Below are 17,628 nucleotides of genomic sequence, written 5' to 3'. Positions count from 1 at the left end.
TGAACCCAGGAGGCAGAGGTTGTGGTGAGCCGAGATCGGGCCATTGCACTCCAACCTGGGTAACAAGAGCCTCGGAAAAAAAAAAAAAAAAGGAGAGTAACGTGTGCTCTATGAAACCTTCTCTAACATACACTAAGAGGAAAGAGCAGGTGGCCAAACCTTTTATGTTAAAAGGCAGCCAGGCTGAGCATGGTGGCTCATGTCTGTAATTCCAGCATTTTGGAAAGCTGGGGCTGGAGGATCGCTTGAGGCCAGGAGTTTGAGACTAGGAAATGTTGTGTGACATTTTCTCTACAAAAAATACCAAAATTAGACAGGCATGGTGGCGTGTGGCTGTAGCCCTATCTACCTGGGAGGCTGAGGTGAGAGGATCCCTTGAGTCCATGAGTTCCAGGTTACCGTGAGCTATGATTGTGTCACTGTATTCCAGCCAGGGCAACAGAGTGAGACCTTGTCTCTAAAAAATAAGAATTAGAATACAAAAGGAATCCACAATGCTAAATATTTCTACACCCATTTAAATGTCTGGCCTATAGCAAACGTTCCCTAAATTCTGGCTGGCATTCCCTGCAGAACAATTCCCCCAGTTGGGTTTTCCTTTAGAAGACTTTTTGGTGTTTCATACTCATATTTCATGAAATATACATTTCTTTCAAAACAACATTTTTGGCTATTGACTGTATAAAATCAATTTAATTTATGTCCCCTTAACTCAATACAACAATTTTTTTTTTTTTTTTTTTGAGACGGAGTTTCGCTCTTGTTACCCAGGCTGGAGTGCAATGGCGCGATCTCGGTTCAGGCAATTCTCCTGCCTCAGCCTCCTGAGTAGCTGGGATTACAGGCACGCACCATCACGCCCAGCTAATTTTTTGTATTTTTAGTAGAGACGGGGTTTCACCGTGTTGACCAGGATGGTCTCGATCTCTTGACCTCATGATCCACCCGCCTCGGCCTCCCAAAGTGCTGGGATTACAGGCTTGAGCCACCGTGCCCGGCCTCAATACAACATTTTAAACAAAACCTATATGGATGACAATTTGAGTTCACTTGACACAAGGTTGTTACAACCATATGAACTGGGTGATCAAGGAAGAATGTTTTAGGCATTTTACATCCTAACAAGGTACTTTGTTTCTTATATGTATGTATGTAGGCATTTCACTGTGTTTTAGACTTTTGAGTTAATCTGTAATGCATCTAAATTTTTCCTATTTTACACAATTCAGAAATGGGTTTCCAAATTGCGTTTTCTTTTTTTTCTTTCTTTTTTTTTTTTTTTTTTGAGACAGAGTTTCGCTCTTGTTACCCAGGCTGGAGTGCAATGGCGCGATCTCGGCTCACTGCAACCTCCGCCTCCTGGGTTCAGGCAATTCTCCTGCCTCAGCCTCCTGAGTAGCTGGGATTACAGGCACGCATCACCATGCCCAGCCAATTTTTTGTATTTTTAGTTAGAGACGGGGTTTCACCATGTTGGCCAGGATGGTCTCAATCTCTTGACCTCGTGATCCACCTGCCTCGGCCTCCCAAAGTGCTGGGATTACAGGCTTGAGGCACCACGCCCGGCCCTCCAAATTGCATTTTCTTACAGAACACTTATTTTTAGGAACAGATTGCTTATGTTAGGCGCCTGACAATGTCTGGTATTATTAAACATACATAAAAACGCCAGGAAAGATACACACCTAACCAATTAATAGTGGTTACATCTGGAGGGTGAGGGAGGAGAAGAAGGGGTAGTAATTAAGGAGGACTTTTGTTTTATGTGCATTGTTTGAATATATTACAATGACACTGTATTTGTATATTACTCATATAATTAAAAATAAACAAAAAGAATGGGAAAAAATAAAACTAGGAAAAGTCGCAAAGCTATTCCTTGAAAAAATGAAAATAAACAAAAGGTGGGAAAAACGGCCAAGAGAAGAGGAGAGACAGAATCCTTTTTTTTTTTTTTTTTTTTTAGAGACAGAGTCTCACACTGTTGCCCAGGCTGGAGTGCACAGTGGCCCGGTCCTAGCTTACGGTAACCTCAAACTCTTGGGCTTGAGTGATCTTCCTGCCTCAGCCTCCTGAGTAGCTGAGACTACAGGTGCACCCCAGCACGCTTGGTTAATTTTAAAAGTTTTGTAGAGGCATGGATCTCCCTATGTTGCCCAGGCTAGTTTCGAACTCCTGGCCTCCCAATCCTCCTGCCTCAGCCTCCCAAAGTGCTGAAATTACAGGTGTGAGCCACCACACAGCCCCCCAAGTCATTCTGAATTGGGGTTTTTGGTGGGAGACAAATAGATAAGAAAGCTTACCAGGAAGCTCTACCATGTATTATATAATGTGCTTCCCTCTTCATTATCTTTTTTTGAGAAACTTCAGGAAAAGCTGCCTTTACTCTTGAAGACATTTCTGGAGGTGGATTTGTGTGTGTGGTGATGTGTGGGTGGTTGGATATTATCCTGAATTGGCTCCAGGGTGACCAACTTTGTCTGGGTTATATGTGCTGGGACTCTCCCAACACTACCTTCCTTGGTGTGGTGGTTTCTTTCTCTGCAGAGACTCAACACATCACAGAAGAGATGACCAAAGGCAGCCCCAATGCACGCCAGAACTTCCTGGTAAGCTTTATCTATTTGGGGAAAAGTCAACAGCAGAGACTCTGTCCCTTAGGACCCATAGGCAAATTTCAGGGAAAACTCTAGCTGGCCTGCTTGGAGCACATGTCCAGAACTGACTCTACCGTTGTGGTCAGGAAACTGGATTCTGTGACGCCAGTGCCCAGCACGCTGGATGACCTCCCCCAGTCAAAGGTATGATCGTTACTTTTTTTTTTTTTTTTTTTTTGAGACAGAGTGTCACTCTGTTGCCCAGGCTGGAGTACAGAGGTACAATCTCAGCTCACTGCAATCTCCGCCTCCTGGGTTCAAGCACTTCTTCTGCCTCAGCCGCTCAAGCCTCTGGGACTGTAGGCGTGTGCCACCATGCTCAGCTAATTTTTATAATTTTAGTAAAGACGGGGTTTCACCATATTGGCCAGGCTAGTCTGGAACTCCTGACCTCGTGATCCACCTGCCTTAGCCTCCCAAAGTGTTGGAATTACAGGCATGTGCCACTGTGCCTGGCATGATCGTTACTTTTATACTAATCTCCTGGGGAGGTGGTACTTTTGAAGGAAATAGTTTGGTGTGGTAGGAAAAGGACAGGATTTGGAGTCTGCCGTCTGCCGGTTATGGGAGCTCAACAAGTCAATTACAGGGTGACTAACATTTATTGCATGTCTGCACTGAGACTGGTGCTTCACACATTGTTTTATTTCATCTTTACAACCCTGTGAGACAGGTGCTATTATTATTCATATTTTAGAGATAAGGAAACTACGGGTGGAGAAAGCTTAAGTAGTTTGCCAAAATGAGCATCCAGGTTTGTTTCCAAAGTTCATATTCTTGTGGTGATGACATTTTGCTCTCAACTGAGTCCCTCTGACTCTCAGTATCCTCATCTGTAACATGGGGAAAATAAGAATCCCTCTGGCACAAAGTATGGATGGTCAGATGGGCAACATACTCAAAAGTGCTTTATCAATATTAAAATGCCATGCAAATAAAAATTATTAAATTTCTCTACTGCTTAAAATGTAGACTTAGGTCGGGATGCTGCTGACACTGAAAAGTGCTTGGTTGCTGGGGTGAAAGTTTGGAGACATAAGGAATGTCACGACAGAAAGGTCTGTAGAGTACACCCATTCTGTTTGCCATCTGCCTGGCATCCCTTCCTTTGGGGAGCTGCCCGTCACCATTTCATTTCATATGGTCCTAGTGGGGCTGTCAGTCACAATGACTGACTGCCCTCACCACCCACTCACACACATGCAGGGGTGGGCACATGAGCCTGTCCTGCAGATGGCAGCACCTCACCTCCTTGGTCAAGGGAGTTGGTCCAGGATACACATGCGGCCAAGAAGACTTGGCTGTTCTGAGATTTGCTCTGTGGATGAAGCCAGGAAGATGTGGGCCTGTACCCAGCAGTTGCTATTTCAGAATTTCCAGCCTTTGTGAGGATGCAACAATCACACAGAGAAGCAGAGCTCTGACAATGATATTTGAGCTCCTAGACTCAGCTATTCCTGGAGCTCTGCTCTTGGACATCTCAGTTTTGTTTTTTGAGTTTTTTTTTGAAACAGGGCCCTGCTCTGTCACCCAGGCTGGAGTGCGGCAGCGTGATCTCAGCTCACTCCAACCTCTGTCTCTCGGGTTCAAGCTATTTTCCTGCCTCAGCCTCCACAGTACTGGGTATTACAGGCACACGTCAGCACACTGGGCTAATTTTTTGTATTTTTAGTAGAGATGGAGTTTTGCCATGTTGACCAGGTTGGTCCTGAATGCCTGGCCTCAAGGGATCTACCCACCTCGGCCTCCCAAAGTGCTGGGATTATAGGTGTGAGACGCCGAGCCTGGCCTGGTGTCTCAGTTTTATGAGCTAATACATTCCATTTGGGACTATAAATTGGGTTTCTGTCACTTGCAGTCATCAAGACTTCTGAGTAATATTTTGGGAGACTTTTCCAAAGTCACTTAGCAACCCAAAGGTGCACCCGGGGCAGGAGCACAAGATTTAATACCCATTGTTCCTTTCAGAAGATACTGCTCTGAGGCCAGGCGCCGTGGCCCATGCCTGTAACCCCAGCACAATGGAAGGCCAAGGCAAAAACCAAAACGGAGACGTCCAATAGCCGAGCTCCAGGAATAGCTGAGTACAGGAGCTAAATATCGTCAGGGCTTCGCTTCTCCTGAGGTCAGGAGGTTGAGACCAGCCTGGCCGATGTGGTGAAACCCCATCTCTACTGAAAAAAAAAAAAGAAATACAAAAATTAGCCAGGTGTGGTGGGGTACACCTGTAGTCCTAGGTACTCAGGAGAATTGCTTGAACCTGGGGTTGGGGAGGAGAAAGGTTGCAGTGAGCTGAGATCACACAACTGCACTCCAACCTGGGTGACAGGTTTTTTTCTCAAGAAAAAAAAAAAAAAAAAAAATATATATATATATATATATAGCTGTTTATAAGGAAACAGTAATTTGATTTGTAATGAAGAGGATTAATACTAGTTTTATTAACCTTACAACCCCCCACCAATGCCAGATGCTGTCAGCCAGGTGGGAACAAGAGGGGCAGGTATAAGCCTCTTACCTTCCTCTCCGCTGTCCCCTCGGTCACCATCTTGGCCGTCTTGGCCATCTTTGCCAGGAAAGCCCATTCGGCCCATCATTCCTGAGGGTCCTGGGGCTCCTGGGGGGCCGGGTGGGCCCTGGGGGCCAGGCAGGCTGCAGACCAGTTGAGGGGAGCCTTTCCGGAAGTCCCTGCGAGCAAAGGCGCCAAGCAGTGGGTCAGCAGCACAGGGGAGGGCACAGGCCAAGAGCACCCAGGGGATCATGGTGGTCACCTGTGGGAGGCAAGAGAGCTGTGACAGATGAGTGTGGCCGCCAAGCTGACCTGCGGCTGGTCAGAGGGGATGCAGAGGAGGAGGCATGGAGATACACTCAATCGGATTTCTGTCTCTTGCTCTTTTCTGCATCACATACAAGCAGATGCGATGTGGACAGAGTCGTCATATCTTGAGGACATATTTGGGTGAGTGGAGTCATTACCCAGAATATACTTTGAAGGGGTCTCGGGGGTGAGGCACTCATCATGAGACCATCATCCTCCAGAGTGGCTGAAATGGATGCAGGATTATGACCCAGAGACTGACGACTGGGAGGAGCTGTGAATGGAGAGAAATGATCCATGGTTTCATCCAAACATATGGCATGAATAGAATGTTAGAGTCTTACAGGGGTAGAAATGCTTGAATTGTAGACAACTTTGCAACTAATCTGCTTCTCACGGGAGACTCAGGGTTGCACATGAGGAGAGCTGGAGGATTCAGTTACCGAGTGGAGGTCAACCATCACCTGAGCAACCCTGGCAGGCCATAGCAGCAGCTCCTCCCCCAGCGCTTCCTGTGTGCCAGGCATGTGCTAAGCACTTTCCACTCATTACCTGATCTGCACAATGCCCTTACAGAATAGATACAGGGGAGGAAATGGAGGCTCAGAGAAGTGGAACAATGTGTCTATGTCACGCTTGTCCAACCCGGGGCCTGTGGGCCACATACGCTCCAGAACAGTTTTGAATGCAGCCCAACACAAATTTTATAAACTTTCTTAAAACATCATGAGATTTTTTTTTTTTTTTTTTAGCTCATCACCCATTGCTAGTGTTAGTGTATTTTATGTGTGGCCCAAGACAATTCTTCTTCCAATGTGGCACAAGGAAGGCAAAAGACTGGATGCTCCTGGTCAATATCACGTGATTAATAGATGGCAGGGTTAAGGTTTGACCAGGCTGTCCAGATCCAGGGTCTGTGCCCTCCCGTCCCAGGCTAGACCGTGTCCTTAAGGCTGATGGTAGCAATGGCACAATCCTACTGGAGAACAGTGTGCTATGCACCCGGAGGTATCTATTTACTCCCTGCCCTCACTGTGCATACGCAGAAACTAAGACCCAGAGCAGAAATAAGCAACTTGCCCAAGACCTCTCAACAAATCAGTTCCATTGCTTTGTAATCAATAGCCTCTCTCTCGAGAATGAAACCAGGAGGGGAAACATTCCAGGCATGACTTCCTGCCATGGCCATGAACTATGAAATGGCAACTTGCTTTGTGACCTTAGTCAAATCCTTTTCCCTCTTCGGGCCTCAGTTTCCTCACCTGAACAACAGGGGCTGGACCGGAGCAGTGGTTCCTAAACTTCAGTGTGCATCACACTCACCTTCAGGGCTTGTTAACACACAGGTTGTTGGGCTTTACCCCCAGAGTTTCTGATTTATTAGTTCTGGGGTGAAGCTGGGCAATTTGCATTTTCTTTCTTCCTTTTTTTTTTTTTTTTTTTTGAGATGGAGTCTCACTCTTGTTGCCCAGGCTGGAGTGCAGTGGCGCGATCTGGACTCACTGCAACCTTCGCCCTCTGGGTTCAAGCGATTCTCCTGCCTCAGCCTCCCAAGCAGCTGGGATTACATGCCCCCCACCATGTCCAGATAATATTTTTGTATTTTTAGAGATGGGGTTTCACCATGCCCAGCAAATATTTTTGTATTTTAGAGATGGAGTTTCACCATGTTGGCCATGCCGGTCTGGAACTCGCGACTTCAGGTGATCCACCCGTCTCAGCCTCCCAGTGCTGGGATTACAGGCATAAGCCACCATGCCTGGCTGGCAATTTGTATTCTGAATAAGTTTCCCAGTGATGCTGCTGATGGTGGTCCAGAGACCTTGTTTTGGGAACCACTAGAATAGGGTCCCTTCCAGCTCTGACGCTGAGCCTTTCAGACTTCAATCTGTTCTCTTTCCAGATACAAAGCACTATTGGCTTCATAGTTCTCACTCAGTCTGTGGCTAGCCAGTCAGAGCCTTTGAGTATTAGGGGATCCTCGGCAGCTATGGTCCTGGTTGCACGGCAGGGGCATTGCTCAGGCATTGACCTCTGGAACTCGTTTTTCCTTCAGGCCTTCGGTCTCCTTTCCCTTCAGACTCTGCTTGGCGCCTGGCTCTTGGAGCCTGCCCAGGCTTCTGGGTTGCCTCTGGCTGCTCCCCTCAGAAAAAGGCTAACCATCTCTCTCCTCCTGCCCACTCCAGGATCTTTAACCCTGGAAACAGATGCTGAAGGGAAGGCCTGGACTTGCAGAGAAAGGAAAATGTTCATTGCCCATATCGCAGCAGTGTTACAATCACAGGGCCCAATATGGTCACTCCCAAAGAGCCTGCAAAAGGCCCCCGTGGAAAAGACAGCTTTAAATGTCTGCCAGGCACAGAGACGCAGAGCAATCTAGCCCCTGCTTGGTCATGAAACATATAGAAATCCTCCTCCCGTCCCTGTACCTCCCCTCCCTTCAACCTGGAAAGAGGTGAGCAGACAAGGGGAGCAGACGGCCTTGCCTGTTTCACACCTTCGCTGAGGCAGCAGGAAGAAACCTCACTTTCTCATGGAAATCGAGGTATGGGTTGCCCGGGAGTGGAGACTGCAACCAGCGGGAGGGGGAGCTCCCCTCACTGACTAAATTATAAGTCGGGAGGGCTAGGCAGAAACAAGGATGCAGTTTGATTGTATTTCTGATGTCACACTTGCTCAACTTAGGTTGCATAAATAACAGTAGAGATGGTGGGCAGATATGGCAAACATCACGGAAATGTTGCTTGAATGACAAGTGCTTTTGGAAGACTATGGCCTAGACACTCCCCAGGCCCTGTGAGTCGCCATCTCTTTCCCTTGTCTACTTGATGAGAGTCTTGGAACACTGGTTGGCCCTATTTGTGAGCTGCAGCACATCTGGGACCCCCAGAATAGAAACTGAATTTTTAAAACAAGTTTGAAATGATTTGGAAAGTTTCAGTCTACAAACATTTTGCAGTAGGGAGAGAGGGAGGAAGGAAGTGGAAGCGAGTCTTTGAAGCAGATGAGAATCCTGCAAACAGCTAGCTGAAGACAGGCAGAAAACAGAGCCAGACGAGAGAGAGGGAGAGAAAGGGAACCATCTGTCACAGTTGACAACTTCCCTCTCTCTTCTGACCTCTGTGCCCAGCCACACAGGCTCCACCAGCGGAGGGGGATTTGCTCTCTTGCCCGTAAAGGTCTTGCACCAGCTTTTCTGGACAAAGAGGGAATTCCTCTCTGTGAAAGCTGGTTCGAGGTAGTCCCCAGTGTCTGGGTGGAGGGGTGTGTGTCTGGGAGGAAGGATTTTCTGAGCTGGAGCCTGAAGGCTCCTGCAACCCCAGAGGAGTCCTGGCAGCTAGAGCCAGGAACTGTTTTGGAAATAAAGGCGGGGAGACTAGATTCTAGTTCCAAACCTAGAGGGAGGGAGGGAGAGGAGAGTCTCCTTGCCTCCACAGCACCTCCAAGAAAAACAAGGCTCCAAATAGCTCTGGTCCCAGGCTGTGCCTCGCCCCACCCTCACCTCAGTCTCTGCACCATGGTGTTGAGAAAGCCTGGGGGCAGGGTGCTTAGAGGGGCACTAAGGCCCCAAGGAACCCTGGCAGGTTAACTCTTCCCAGGCCTTTCTTTAAATTAAATGTTTTTCTTTTTGGGGATGGGGGTCTTGCTCTGTGGCCCAGGCTGGAGTGCAATGGTGCAAGAGCTCACTGTAGCCTTGAACTCCTGGGTTCAAGTGATCCTCTTGCCTCAGCCTCCTGTCCCAAGTAGCTGGACCTAGAGGAGTGTGCTACCACTCTCAGCAAGGACCTTTTAAATCCATTTAGAATCACGAACTTGGGGAGGGCCTCAGGGAACCATCTAATCCAACCTCTTCAGTTACAGGTGGGGAAACCAAGGCAGAAGCAAACTGACCTTATTACACACCTACGATGTTTCAGGCACCGTGTGAGGCCCTATAGCTGCATTACTTATTTCTTCTTCTTCTTACTTTGTTGCCCAGGCTGGAGTGCAGTGGTGTTATCTCGGCTTACTGCAACCTCCACCTCCAGGGCTCAAGTGTTCCTCCCTCCTCAGCCTCCGGAGTAGCTGGGACTACAGGAGCATGCCGCCATGCCCAGCTAATTTTTGTATTTTTTGTAGAGATGGGATCTAGCCATGTCACCCGCCAGTCTTGAATTCCTGGACTCCAATGATCCGCCCATCTTGGCGTCCCAAAGTGCTGGGATTATAGGCATGAGCCACCGCACCCAGCCCACTGCATAGTTTTATTTGAAGCTTACCTAAGCCCTATGAATGCAGTACACTTACGGTCCCATTTGTTTCAGAGGAAGAAACAGATACTCCAAGAAGTGAAGTTATTTACCCTGAGTCACACAATCAGGGATTAATAGAGATGGTGTCCAAACCCATGTCTGCATGTCTCTGAAGACGATGCTTAATCCACGCCACCTTGCTTCCTGCCCCTGCCATTCTCCCCCATTTTATAGAAGACACTGAAACTCGGAGATGCTAATTTACTGATGTTTACACAACTAGTTAGTGAGAGAAGTTATATTTGAACTTTGGTTTGGCTGACCCTAGTACCCAAATGCTTTCCATTATGTCAGCATTTCTTAGATTTTTCCTCTTAAATATCCCACATTACAGAAAAGACCTTGAAGCATATGCCAAAACCACACACAGCAATAGAGAACTCTCTTTGATGCCCTGTGTTTTATTTTACAATTTGTATGCAAACACACTACGAGACTTCGAACATGTACAAGTAGCCGGGCTCAGTGGCTGACGCCTATAATCCTAGCACTTTGGGAAGCTGAGTTGAGCAGATCACCTGAGGTCAGGAGTGACCCCTACCAAAAATATAAAGTTAGCCAGGTGTGGTGAGGCATGCCTGTAATCCCAGCTACTCGGGAGGCTGAGGCAAGAATTGCTTGAACCTGAGAGGTTGTGGTGAGCCGAGGTTGCAGTGAGCCGAGATCACGCCATTGCACCCCAGCCTGGGCAACGAGTGCAAAACTCCTCAAAAAAGAAAGAAAGAAAGAAAATGTACAAGTGATGCTTTTTCCCTCTCCGGGTGCTGGAGTAAATCAATGTTTGAGGAAAACTTCCCGTCCTTTGAGAGGCCCACACTTACATTAGACAAGGTGATGAGAGGCGTGGAGGGGACAGCCTCCTGGGCCTTGGGTTCCCACCATAAGCGCCTTTGTTGTGTTAATGGTGGGTGTTTCCAAGGCCTGAGCCAAAAGATCAGGGTGTATTTCCCAAGACCCTCCAGTAGATGCTGGCTTAAACAGCAAACATCAGAACCCCTGCCATGGCTTACAAGGCCCCAAATGACCTGGCTCCAGCCTCTGCCCCAACTTCAGCTCCTCCCTGGCTCCCTTGGTTCCTCTGGCTCAGCATCCCCGACTCCCACCCCGCCTACCTTTTCCAGGCCAAGCTCCATTCAGCCCCAAGGTGCCAACCACTCCACCAGTAACCTCACGGTTCCACCCTCTTGGTTTGCTGGCTCTCCATCTGCTGAATTTCAGTTTAAATATCACTTCCTCCAGGCATTCCCTGGCATGCCCTCTCAGTGAGCGTCCACTTCCTGCAAGCTCCCTTTTCCCAACTCTTCGTTTCTTTTCCAGCACTGGAAACCACTCACTCATATTCACGATGTTTGGTTGTCTCCCCCGTATGTCTTCACTAAAATGTAAGCTCCATGAGAACAGGGACCCCAGCTGGAACCTGGCTTCAAACTTCCTCACACACAGTGGGTGTTGAAGAAATACTTGCTTAATTAGTAAGTGTTGGAGACTCGGACTCTGCCCTCAGGAAAATTCACAGCGAATAGAAAACCAGTGGCTGAAATCCAGAAGAGACAGCACTGACACCCCTTGATACAAATCAGTTCTTTCACCCTCTCCTTTTCTTACCCAGATCAGATCAAATCCCTCCTTCCTTTTGACCCCTGGCAGTACAGGGGCTAAGTCCTTCACTCTCTGGCCCATAGGGTGGGCTGGCCTTGCAGAACGCCTTACATATAGCAGGTGCTCCATAGATAGCTGTCCAATTAACCAGAGGAGAGATATTAGTCTTTTCTCACCTTTAGAAAAACAGTCTAAGTTCTTAAGTTCTCCTTTCTAGGGGTGGGAAGCAGCTGGGACTACAGGCACCCACCACCATGCCCAGCTAATGTTTTGTATTTGTAGTAGAGACGGGGTTTCAGCATGCTGGCCAGGCTGGTCTTGAACTCCTGACCTCATGATCCGCCCATCTCTGCCTCCCAAAGTGCTGGCATTACAGGTGTGAGCCACTGCACCCGACTGAATTTGGATGAGTTCTTAAGTCTGGTTTTCATCTGCCCAGTCCCTGGGCTTCTCACCTCTCTGTTAAGTAGCTAATGATTCATCAACACATATGTTATAGAAAAGCACTAGGAGGTAAAGTGCCCCAGGTTGGCTGTACTGTCAGGAAAGTCTTCCTCCTGGCCCCCCCAGCATGGCCCCCTGGTTTATTCCCAAGGGCTCTCTGCCCAGACTGTGATGTGAGAAGGGCCAGAAGTAGGGACATGGGCTGCTCACTGATCCTTCTTCAATGTGTCTGCCAGTAGAAGCGCCAGTAATACTTGTCTGGGCCTTAAGCAAGCCTGCTAGGCCTGGGGACCGAACAATCTCCCCCTGCAGATTGGAAGATGTGGATCATGCTCAAATAAATCCGACCTGTTGGTTATCAGGTTTTGACACACTGACAGGTAGTAGTGGTATTTAACTCCATGGTTAAGAGCCACGGAACACCCAGCCACTTGCTTCCCTCAACTACAATGAAAGTAATAGTTTACCTGCCTCAGGGAGTTAGTGTGAGAAATGAGCGAAGGAATGCATTCAAAGATTCTATCTAGCCCAGCATTTGACCCTTTGGAGGAGAAAGCGGTTGGCTGAAGCTCCGCGATTGGAAAGAACTGTGCCTAAAATGCCTCCAATCCTTAACCTCCTCCGGGAAGCCCTCGGGTAGCTGCCAGTCTCCTTCAAGTCTCAGTCCTATCATCTCTGCAGAGGGGCTTGCCCTGATCATGTGATCCGAAGCATTCCACTCACCCTGCGTGTGCTCTTATACCATCCTGTTCTTTCAAGGCCTTGGCCCAATTTGTGATTATGTATTTGTTTACTTCTTGGCTTGTTAACTCTCTGGCTCCTTCCCCGGAATGGAAGGTCTAGGAAAGTATGGGGCCTGCATGTCGCTCTCTGTTGTGCTGCCAGAGCCTAGCGCAGCGCATGAATAGAGTAAGCGCTCAGCGCACAGCTGCTGAACAACCTGGAATGAACTGGCCACTCTTACTGAGACAGGAATAAGCCAGGGTGATCATAGGAGAATAAAAATTCCAGGCAGAAGTTTGACATGACTAGAGGCTACAGGCCAATAAGACTCTGAAAAATAGGGTGTGGACCAAGCTGGCGAAGACCCACTGGGCCCAACATGGTGACGGATTTGACCTAGGTTTCACCTAGGTCCTCTGTATACCCTCATCAGTGTATTCAATCACACATTCACCAGTGCCACGGCAGCTCCGAGAACACCCATATTTGGTGTAGAAATGGGTGGTACTACAGTTCTGGGAAATCCCCACCTTTTTCCAGGAATTTTCATGAATATTTCACCCCTTGGTTAAAGAAACCCATAAAGACAGAAACCTCAAACCCCTCTACCCAACTCTTTCTTGAGTATGCTCACACCTCCCTTTCCTGAGTGTGTACTTTTTTCCCTTGCACTAAATCTCCACACTTGCACAACTTTCTGACTCGTCCGTGAATTCCTTCTTGAGATGGTGTTAAGAGCCTGCATACTGGCTGGGGTGGAGGTCCCACTGGCATTTGAGGACCTCCCCAGCCCACCAGTATTATTATAATTTATAAAACAAGGGATCACAAGGGTCTTAATAAACATGTGGATGACAAAGCCTCACTTGGCTACTGAGGAAAATCCAGTGCAACGATTGGGCTTGGATTCTAAAGAGCGGGGTGCCAGTCCTAGTTTTGTAACTTACTAATCACATAACTGTGAAAAAGTCATTTAATCTTATCTGGGCCTTCATTTCCTCACCTTTAAATGGAGAAATTAACATTTGTCCAATCTGCCTTACAGGGTTATTCAGAGAATCAAATAAGATAGTGGATTTGAAAACGAAACATGATACAAGTTAGAGCTGTATTTAAAACTGTAATTGTCGGCCGGGCGCGGTGGCTCAAGCCTGTAATCCCAGCACTTTGAGAGGCCGAGACGGGTGGATCACAAGGTCAAGAGATCGAGACCATCCTGGTCAACATGGTGAAACTCCGGCTCTACTAAAAAATCCAAAAAAACTAGCTGGGCATGGTGGCACGTGCCTGTAATCCCAGCTACTCAGGAGGCTGAGGCAGGAGAATTGCCTGAACCTGGGAGGCGGAGGTTGTGGTGAGCCGAGATTGTGCCATTGCACTCCAGCCTGGGTAACAACAGCGAAACTCCGTCTCAAAAAAAAAAAAAGAAAAAAAAAAAAAACTGTAATTGTCACCAATTGCAACTGAACTAAGGGATCACAGTCCTGAACTCCCAGTGGGAGCCCCCAGAGTGTTTCAGGGAAGGCCTCATCCTAGGTGGAGGAGGACACCCAAATCTCACCCTGCAGGGCAATTCTCCCTGTGTTTGGCATTAAAAGGGACAGGCTTGCTTGCAGATGAAGCTCATGGAAAGTTCGCTTTGATGGGAGAATAGAATACTATAATAAAAAATACTCCATGCCCTCTCTGAATTCCAGGAAGTAAATTGGAAACAGTCCTCTCCAGCTTCTCTGAAAAGCTAAAGAGATCCTTTGGAGGAGAAAGCGGCTGGCTGCCGCTCCTCATGCAGCGCTCACGAAATGTCCCCTCTCTCCAGATCTCAACATCAGCGCCCATTTGGAAATTATCCAGAATCCAGAGCCTAATTACAGAGGCTTAAAAGTTGTGGGGCCCACTTGCCAGGATGCCTCAGAAAATATTTGATCTCTTTTCTCTCTTTTCTCTCTCCCCATTTCTGGCTTAGAAACAGGGATCCAAGGACACACCATGATCTAAAAAGGTCTCAGAAGACAGGGCTTTGTCTGAGTGAGAATTCCTGAAAGCACACAGGAAATCAGCCTGTGTGTTCAAGCTGAAGAATTGTATCTTCCAATATGTACACGCCCAGCCTTTACAAAACGACAAACGTGGTATATAACGTGGTGGGCACTGGAGCCCGCCCCTCTGGGCCCTGGCCTACTGCACCTCTGAGCCTCAGCTGCCTCCCCTGCACAATGAGGGCAAGAGTCAGGCTAGGGGGGTGGCTGAAGACAAAGCTATCAAGCTTTGGCACTGTCTGCAGCTGTTTTCTGCCACGTGGAGACCAAGGACTGCTGCGGGAGAGAAGAATGCAGCAGCTGTGCGAGATGTGAGATGTGAGGGGGAGAGACGGCGGCTGAGGGTGTTTACATCCCTGTATGGCATCCCCAGGGCCAGTCTCCACGTGCCCGACCACAGCGGTGGGGGAGTGGGTGTGAGCAGCATGGCCCAGTAGGAAAATGATGCAAGTCACACGTGTCAGTTTAAGTTGTCTGGTAGTCATATTAAAAAAGTAAAAAAGAAGCAGGTGAAATTAACTTCAATGCTATTTAGCCCATGATTTCCCAAATATCACCATTTCAGCAAGTAATCACCATAAAAATTATTAACGAGACATTTTACATTCTGAAGTTAGTACTAAGTCTTTGAAGCCCGGTGATGTATTTCACACTTGCAGCCTATCTCAATTCAGACTGGCGCATTTCAAGTGTTCAACAGCCGCATGGTGGCTTCTATAATAGCCCCAGCATAGCTGCGTGAGTTCAGATGCCATGAACTAGCTACAGCACCTTCACACATTATTTAATCTCTCCTCTTCCGGCTCCTCCTCTCCAGCATGAACACGATCATAATAGAACCTACCTTAGACAGTTGTTATGAGGATTTAATGTTTCCAGAATGAGGCCTGGCATATGGCAGGAGGCATAAAAACATTACCTTCTATTATTTTGTTATTTCTCGCCCTTCCAAAAATCAAACAAGATAATGGATGTTGAATGTAATGATACAAGTTTTAAGACCTTGTTTAGAATTGTAATTGCCACTAACCGCAGTTGAACTACCAAACCAGTCCTGATCTCCTACCCTGAGTCCTGCAGCATTTCAGGTAGGGACTCCTATATCTTCTCATAAATTCCCATTCTCATTTAAGTTAGCTTGAGTTATGGTTCTGTCAGGTATTACAAAAACAAAACAAAACAAAACAAAACAAAACCCTAGAGAGGCTGGGCCTTTGTTCCTGCCCTGCTGTTTCTGCTCTGAGGGAAGGATGGTGTGTCCATGACTTTGAGCCACCTGGCATGTCCATGCTCCATAATACAAAGACCAGGGAATAAGTGGGATGGTGCTTATCTCACCAAGTGACAGGGCCAAATGGGGTATCGGGTGTGCATATGTGCATATGTGCATGATACTGTGGCTTGGCACATGGATACCCAATAAATAGTATGGTTTATTTTTTTTTCTTTTTTTTAAATTATTTTTTATTTTTAGAAAGAAAAAAAGAATAATAAGAAAAAGAATAAAGAAGAGGAAGAAAGAGAAAGAGGAAGAGGGAGAGAGGATGGGGGTATTGCTTTGTTGCCCGGGCTAGAATGCAGTCTAAATATGGGTATGCCTATAATTGTCCTTAATAATGGAGACATGAAAGAAAATGAGGGAAGAGAATAACAAACAAGGAGCCAACCAACATTTCGTTTAAACTTCTCAGTTGATATGATGTGGTACTGATAAGAGTGTATATTTTGTGTAAAGTGGAGAGTTCTATAAATGTTAATTACGTTTACTTGTTCCAGATCTGAGTTCAAGTCCTGAATATCGTTGTTAATTTTCTGTCTCATTGACCTGTCTAATATTAATGTTGAAGTCTCCCACTATTATTGTGTGGGAGTCTAAGTCTCTTTATTAGTGTTGCATGTCTGGGTATTCCTGTATTGGGTGCGTATATATTTAGGATCTTTAATTCTTCTTGTTGTTGCATTGATTCTTTTATCATTATATAATGTCCTTCTTTGCTTCTTTTGATCTTTGTTGCTTTAAAGACTATTTTATCAGAGGCAAAAATTGTAACTTCTGCTTTTTATTTATTTATTTTTGCTCTCTGTTTGGTTGGTAAATCTTTCTCCATCCCTTGTTTTGAGTCTTTGTATATCCTTGAATGTGAGATGGGTCTGGATGCAGCATACCAATGGGTTTTAGTTTTTTGTCCAAATTGCCTGTCTGTCTTTGAATTGGGGAATTTAGTCAATTTAAATTTAGAATTAATAATGATATATGTGAGTTTAATACTGCCATTTAATATTAGCTGGCTATTTTGCCCTTTAGTTGATGTAAATTCTTCATTATATTGATGTTCTTTACTTTTTGGTATTTTTTAGAAAGGCTGATACTGTTTGTTCCTTTCTATGTGTAGTGGTTCTTTCAGAAGCTCTTGTAAAGCAGGCCTGGTGGTGATGAAATCTCTGAGTGCTTGCTTGTTCACAAAAAACTTTATTTTTCCTTCACTTATGAAGCTTAGTTTGGCTGGATGTGAAATTCTTGGTTGAAAGTTCTTTTCTTTAAGGACGTTGAATATTGGTCCCCACTCTCTTCTGGCTTGTAGGGTTTCTGCTGAGAGATCTGCTGTGAGTCTGATAGGCTTCCCTTTGTGGGTAACCTGACCTTTCTCTCTGGCTGCCCTTAGTATTTTCTCCTTCATTTCAACCCTGGTGAATCTGACGATTATGTGTCTTGGAGTTGCTCTTCTTGAGGAATATCTTTGTGGTGTTCTCTGTATTACCTGGAGTTGAATATTATCCTGCCTTACTAAGTTGGGAAAATTTTCCTGAATAATATCCTGAAGCGTATTTTCCAGCTTGGATTCATTCTCTTCGTCACATTCAGGTACACCTATCAAGCGTAGATTAGGTCTTTTCACATAGTCCCATATTTCTTGGAGACTTTGCTCGTTCCTTTTTATCCTTTTTTCTCTAATCTTGTCTTCTAGTTTTATTTCATTGAGTTAGTCTTTGACCTCTGATATCCTTTCTTCTGCTTGATCAATTCGGCTGTTAAAACTTGTGCATACTTCACGTAGTTC

The 17,628-nt window shown here is 46.4% G+C and overlaps 1 protein-coding gene across 7 annotated transcripts in view; it reads right to left on the bottom strand.

Moving 5' to 3' along the window:
- LOC101047282 (C1q and TNF related 2) overlaps positions 1-17,628 on the bottom strand; it is a 59,740-nt gene that overhangs the window by 11,936 nt on the left and 30,176 nt on the right. For 6 of the 7 annotated variants that reach the window (XM_074390551.1, XM_074390554.1, XM_074390550.1 and 3 more), the window contains one exon: positions 5,176-5,428. In XM_074390551.1, coding sequence (XP_074246652.1) covers positions 5,176-5,419 — 244 coding nt within the window. In that variant the 5' untranslated portion in view covers positions 5,420-5,428. Of the gene's footprint in view, positions 1-5,175; positions 5,429-17,628 lie in introns of those variants that run through there. The other variant, XM_074390548.1, reaches the window with a different exon arrangement.

The sequence above is a fragment of the Saimiri boliviensis genome, chromosome 20 (genome assembly GCF_048565385.1).
Source record: "Saimiri boliviensis isolate mSaiBol1 chromosome 20, mSaiBol1.pri, whole genome shotgun sequence".
Lineage (NCBI taxonomy): Eukaryota > Metazoa > Chordata > Mammalia > Primates > Cebidae > Saimiri > Saimiri boliviensis.
Note: the sequence above shows the minus strand (reverse complement) of the source record. Positions and strands in the feature narration are given on the sequence as shown.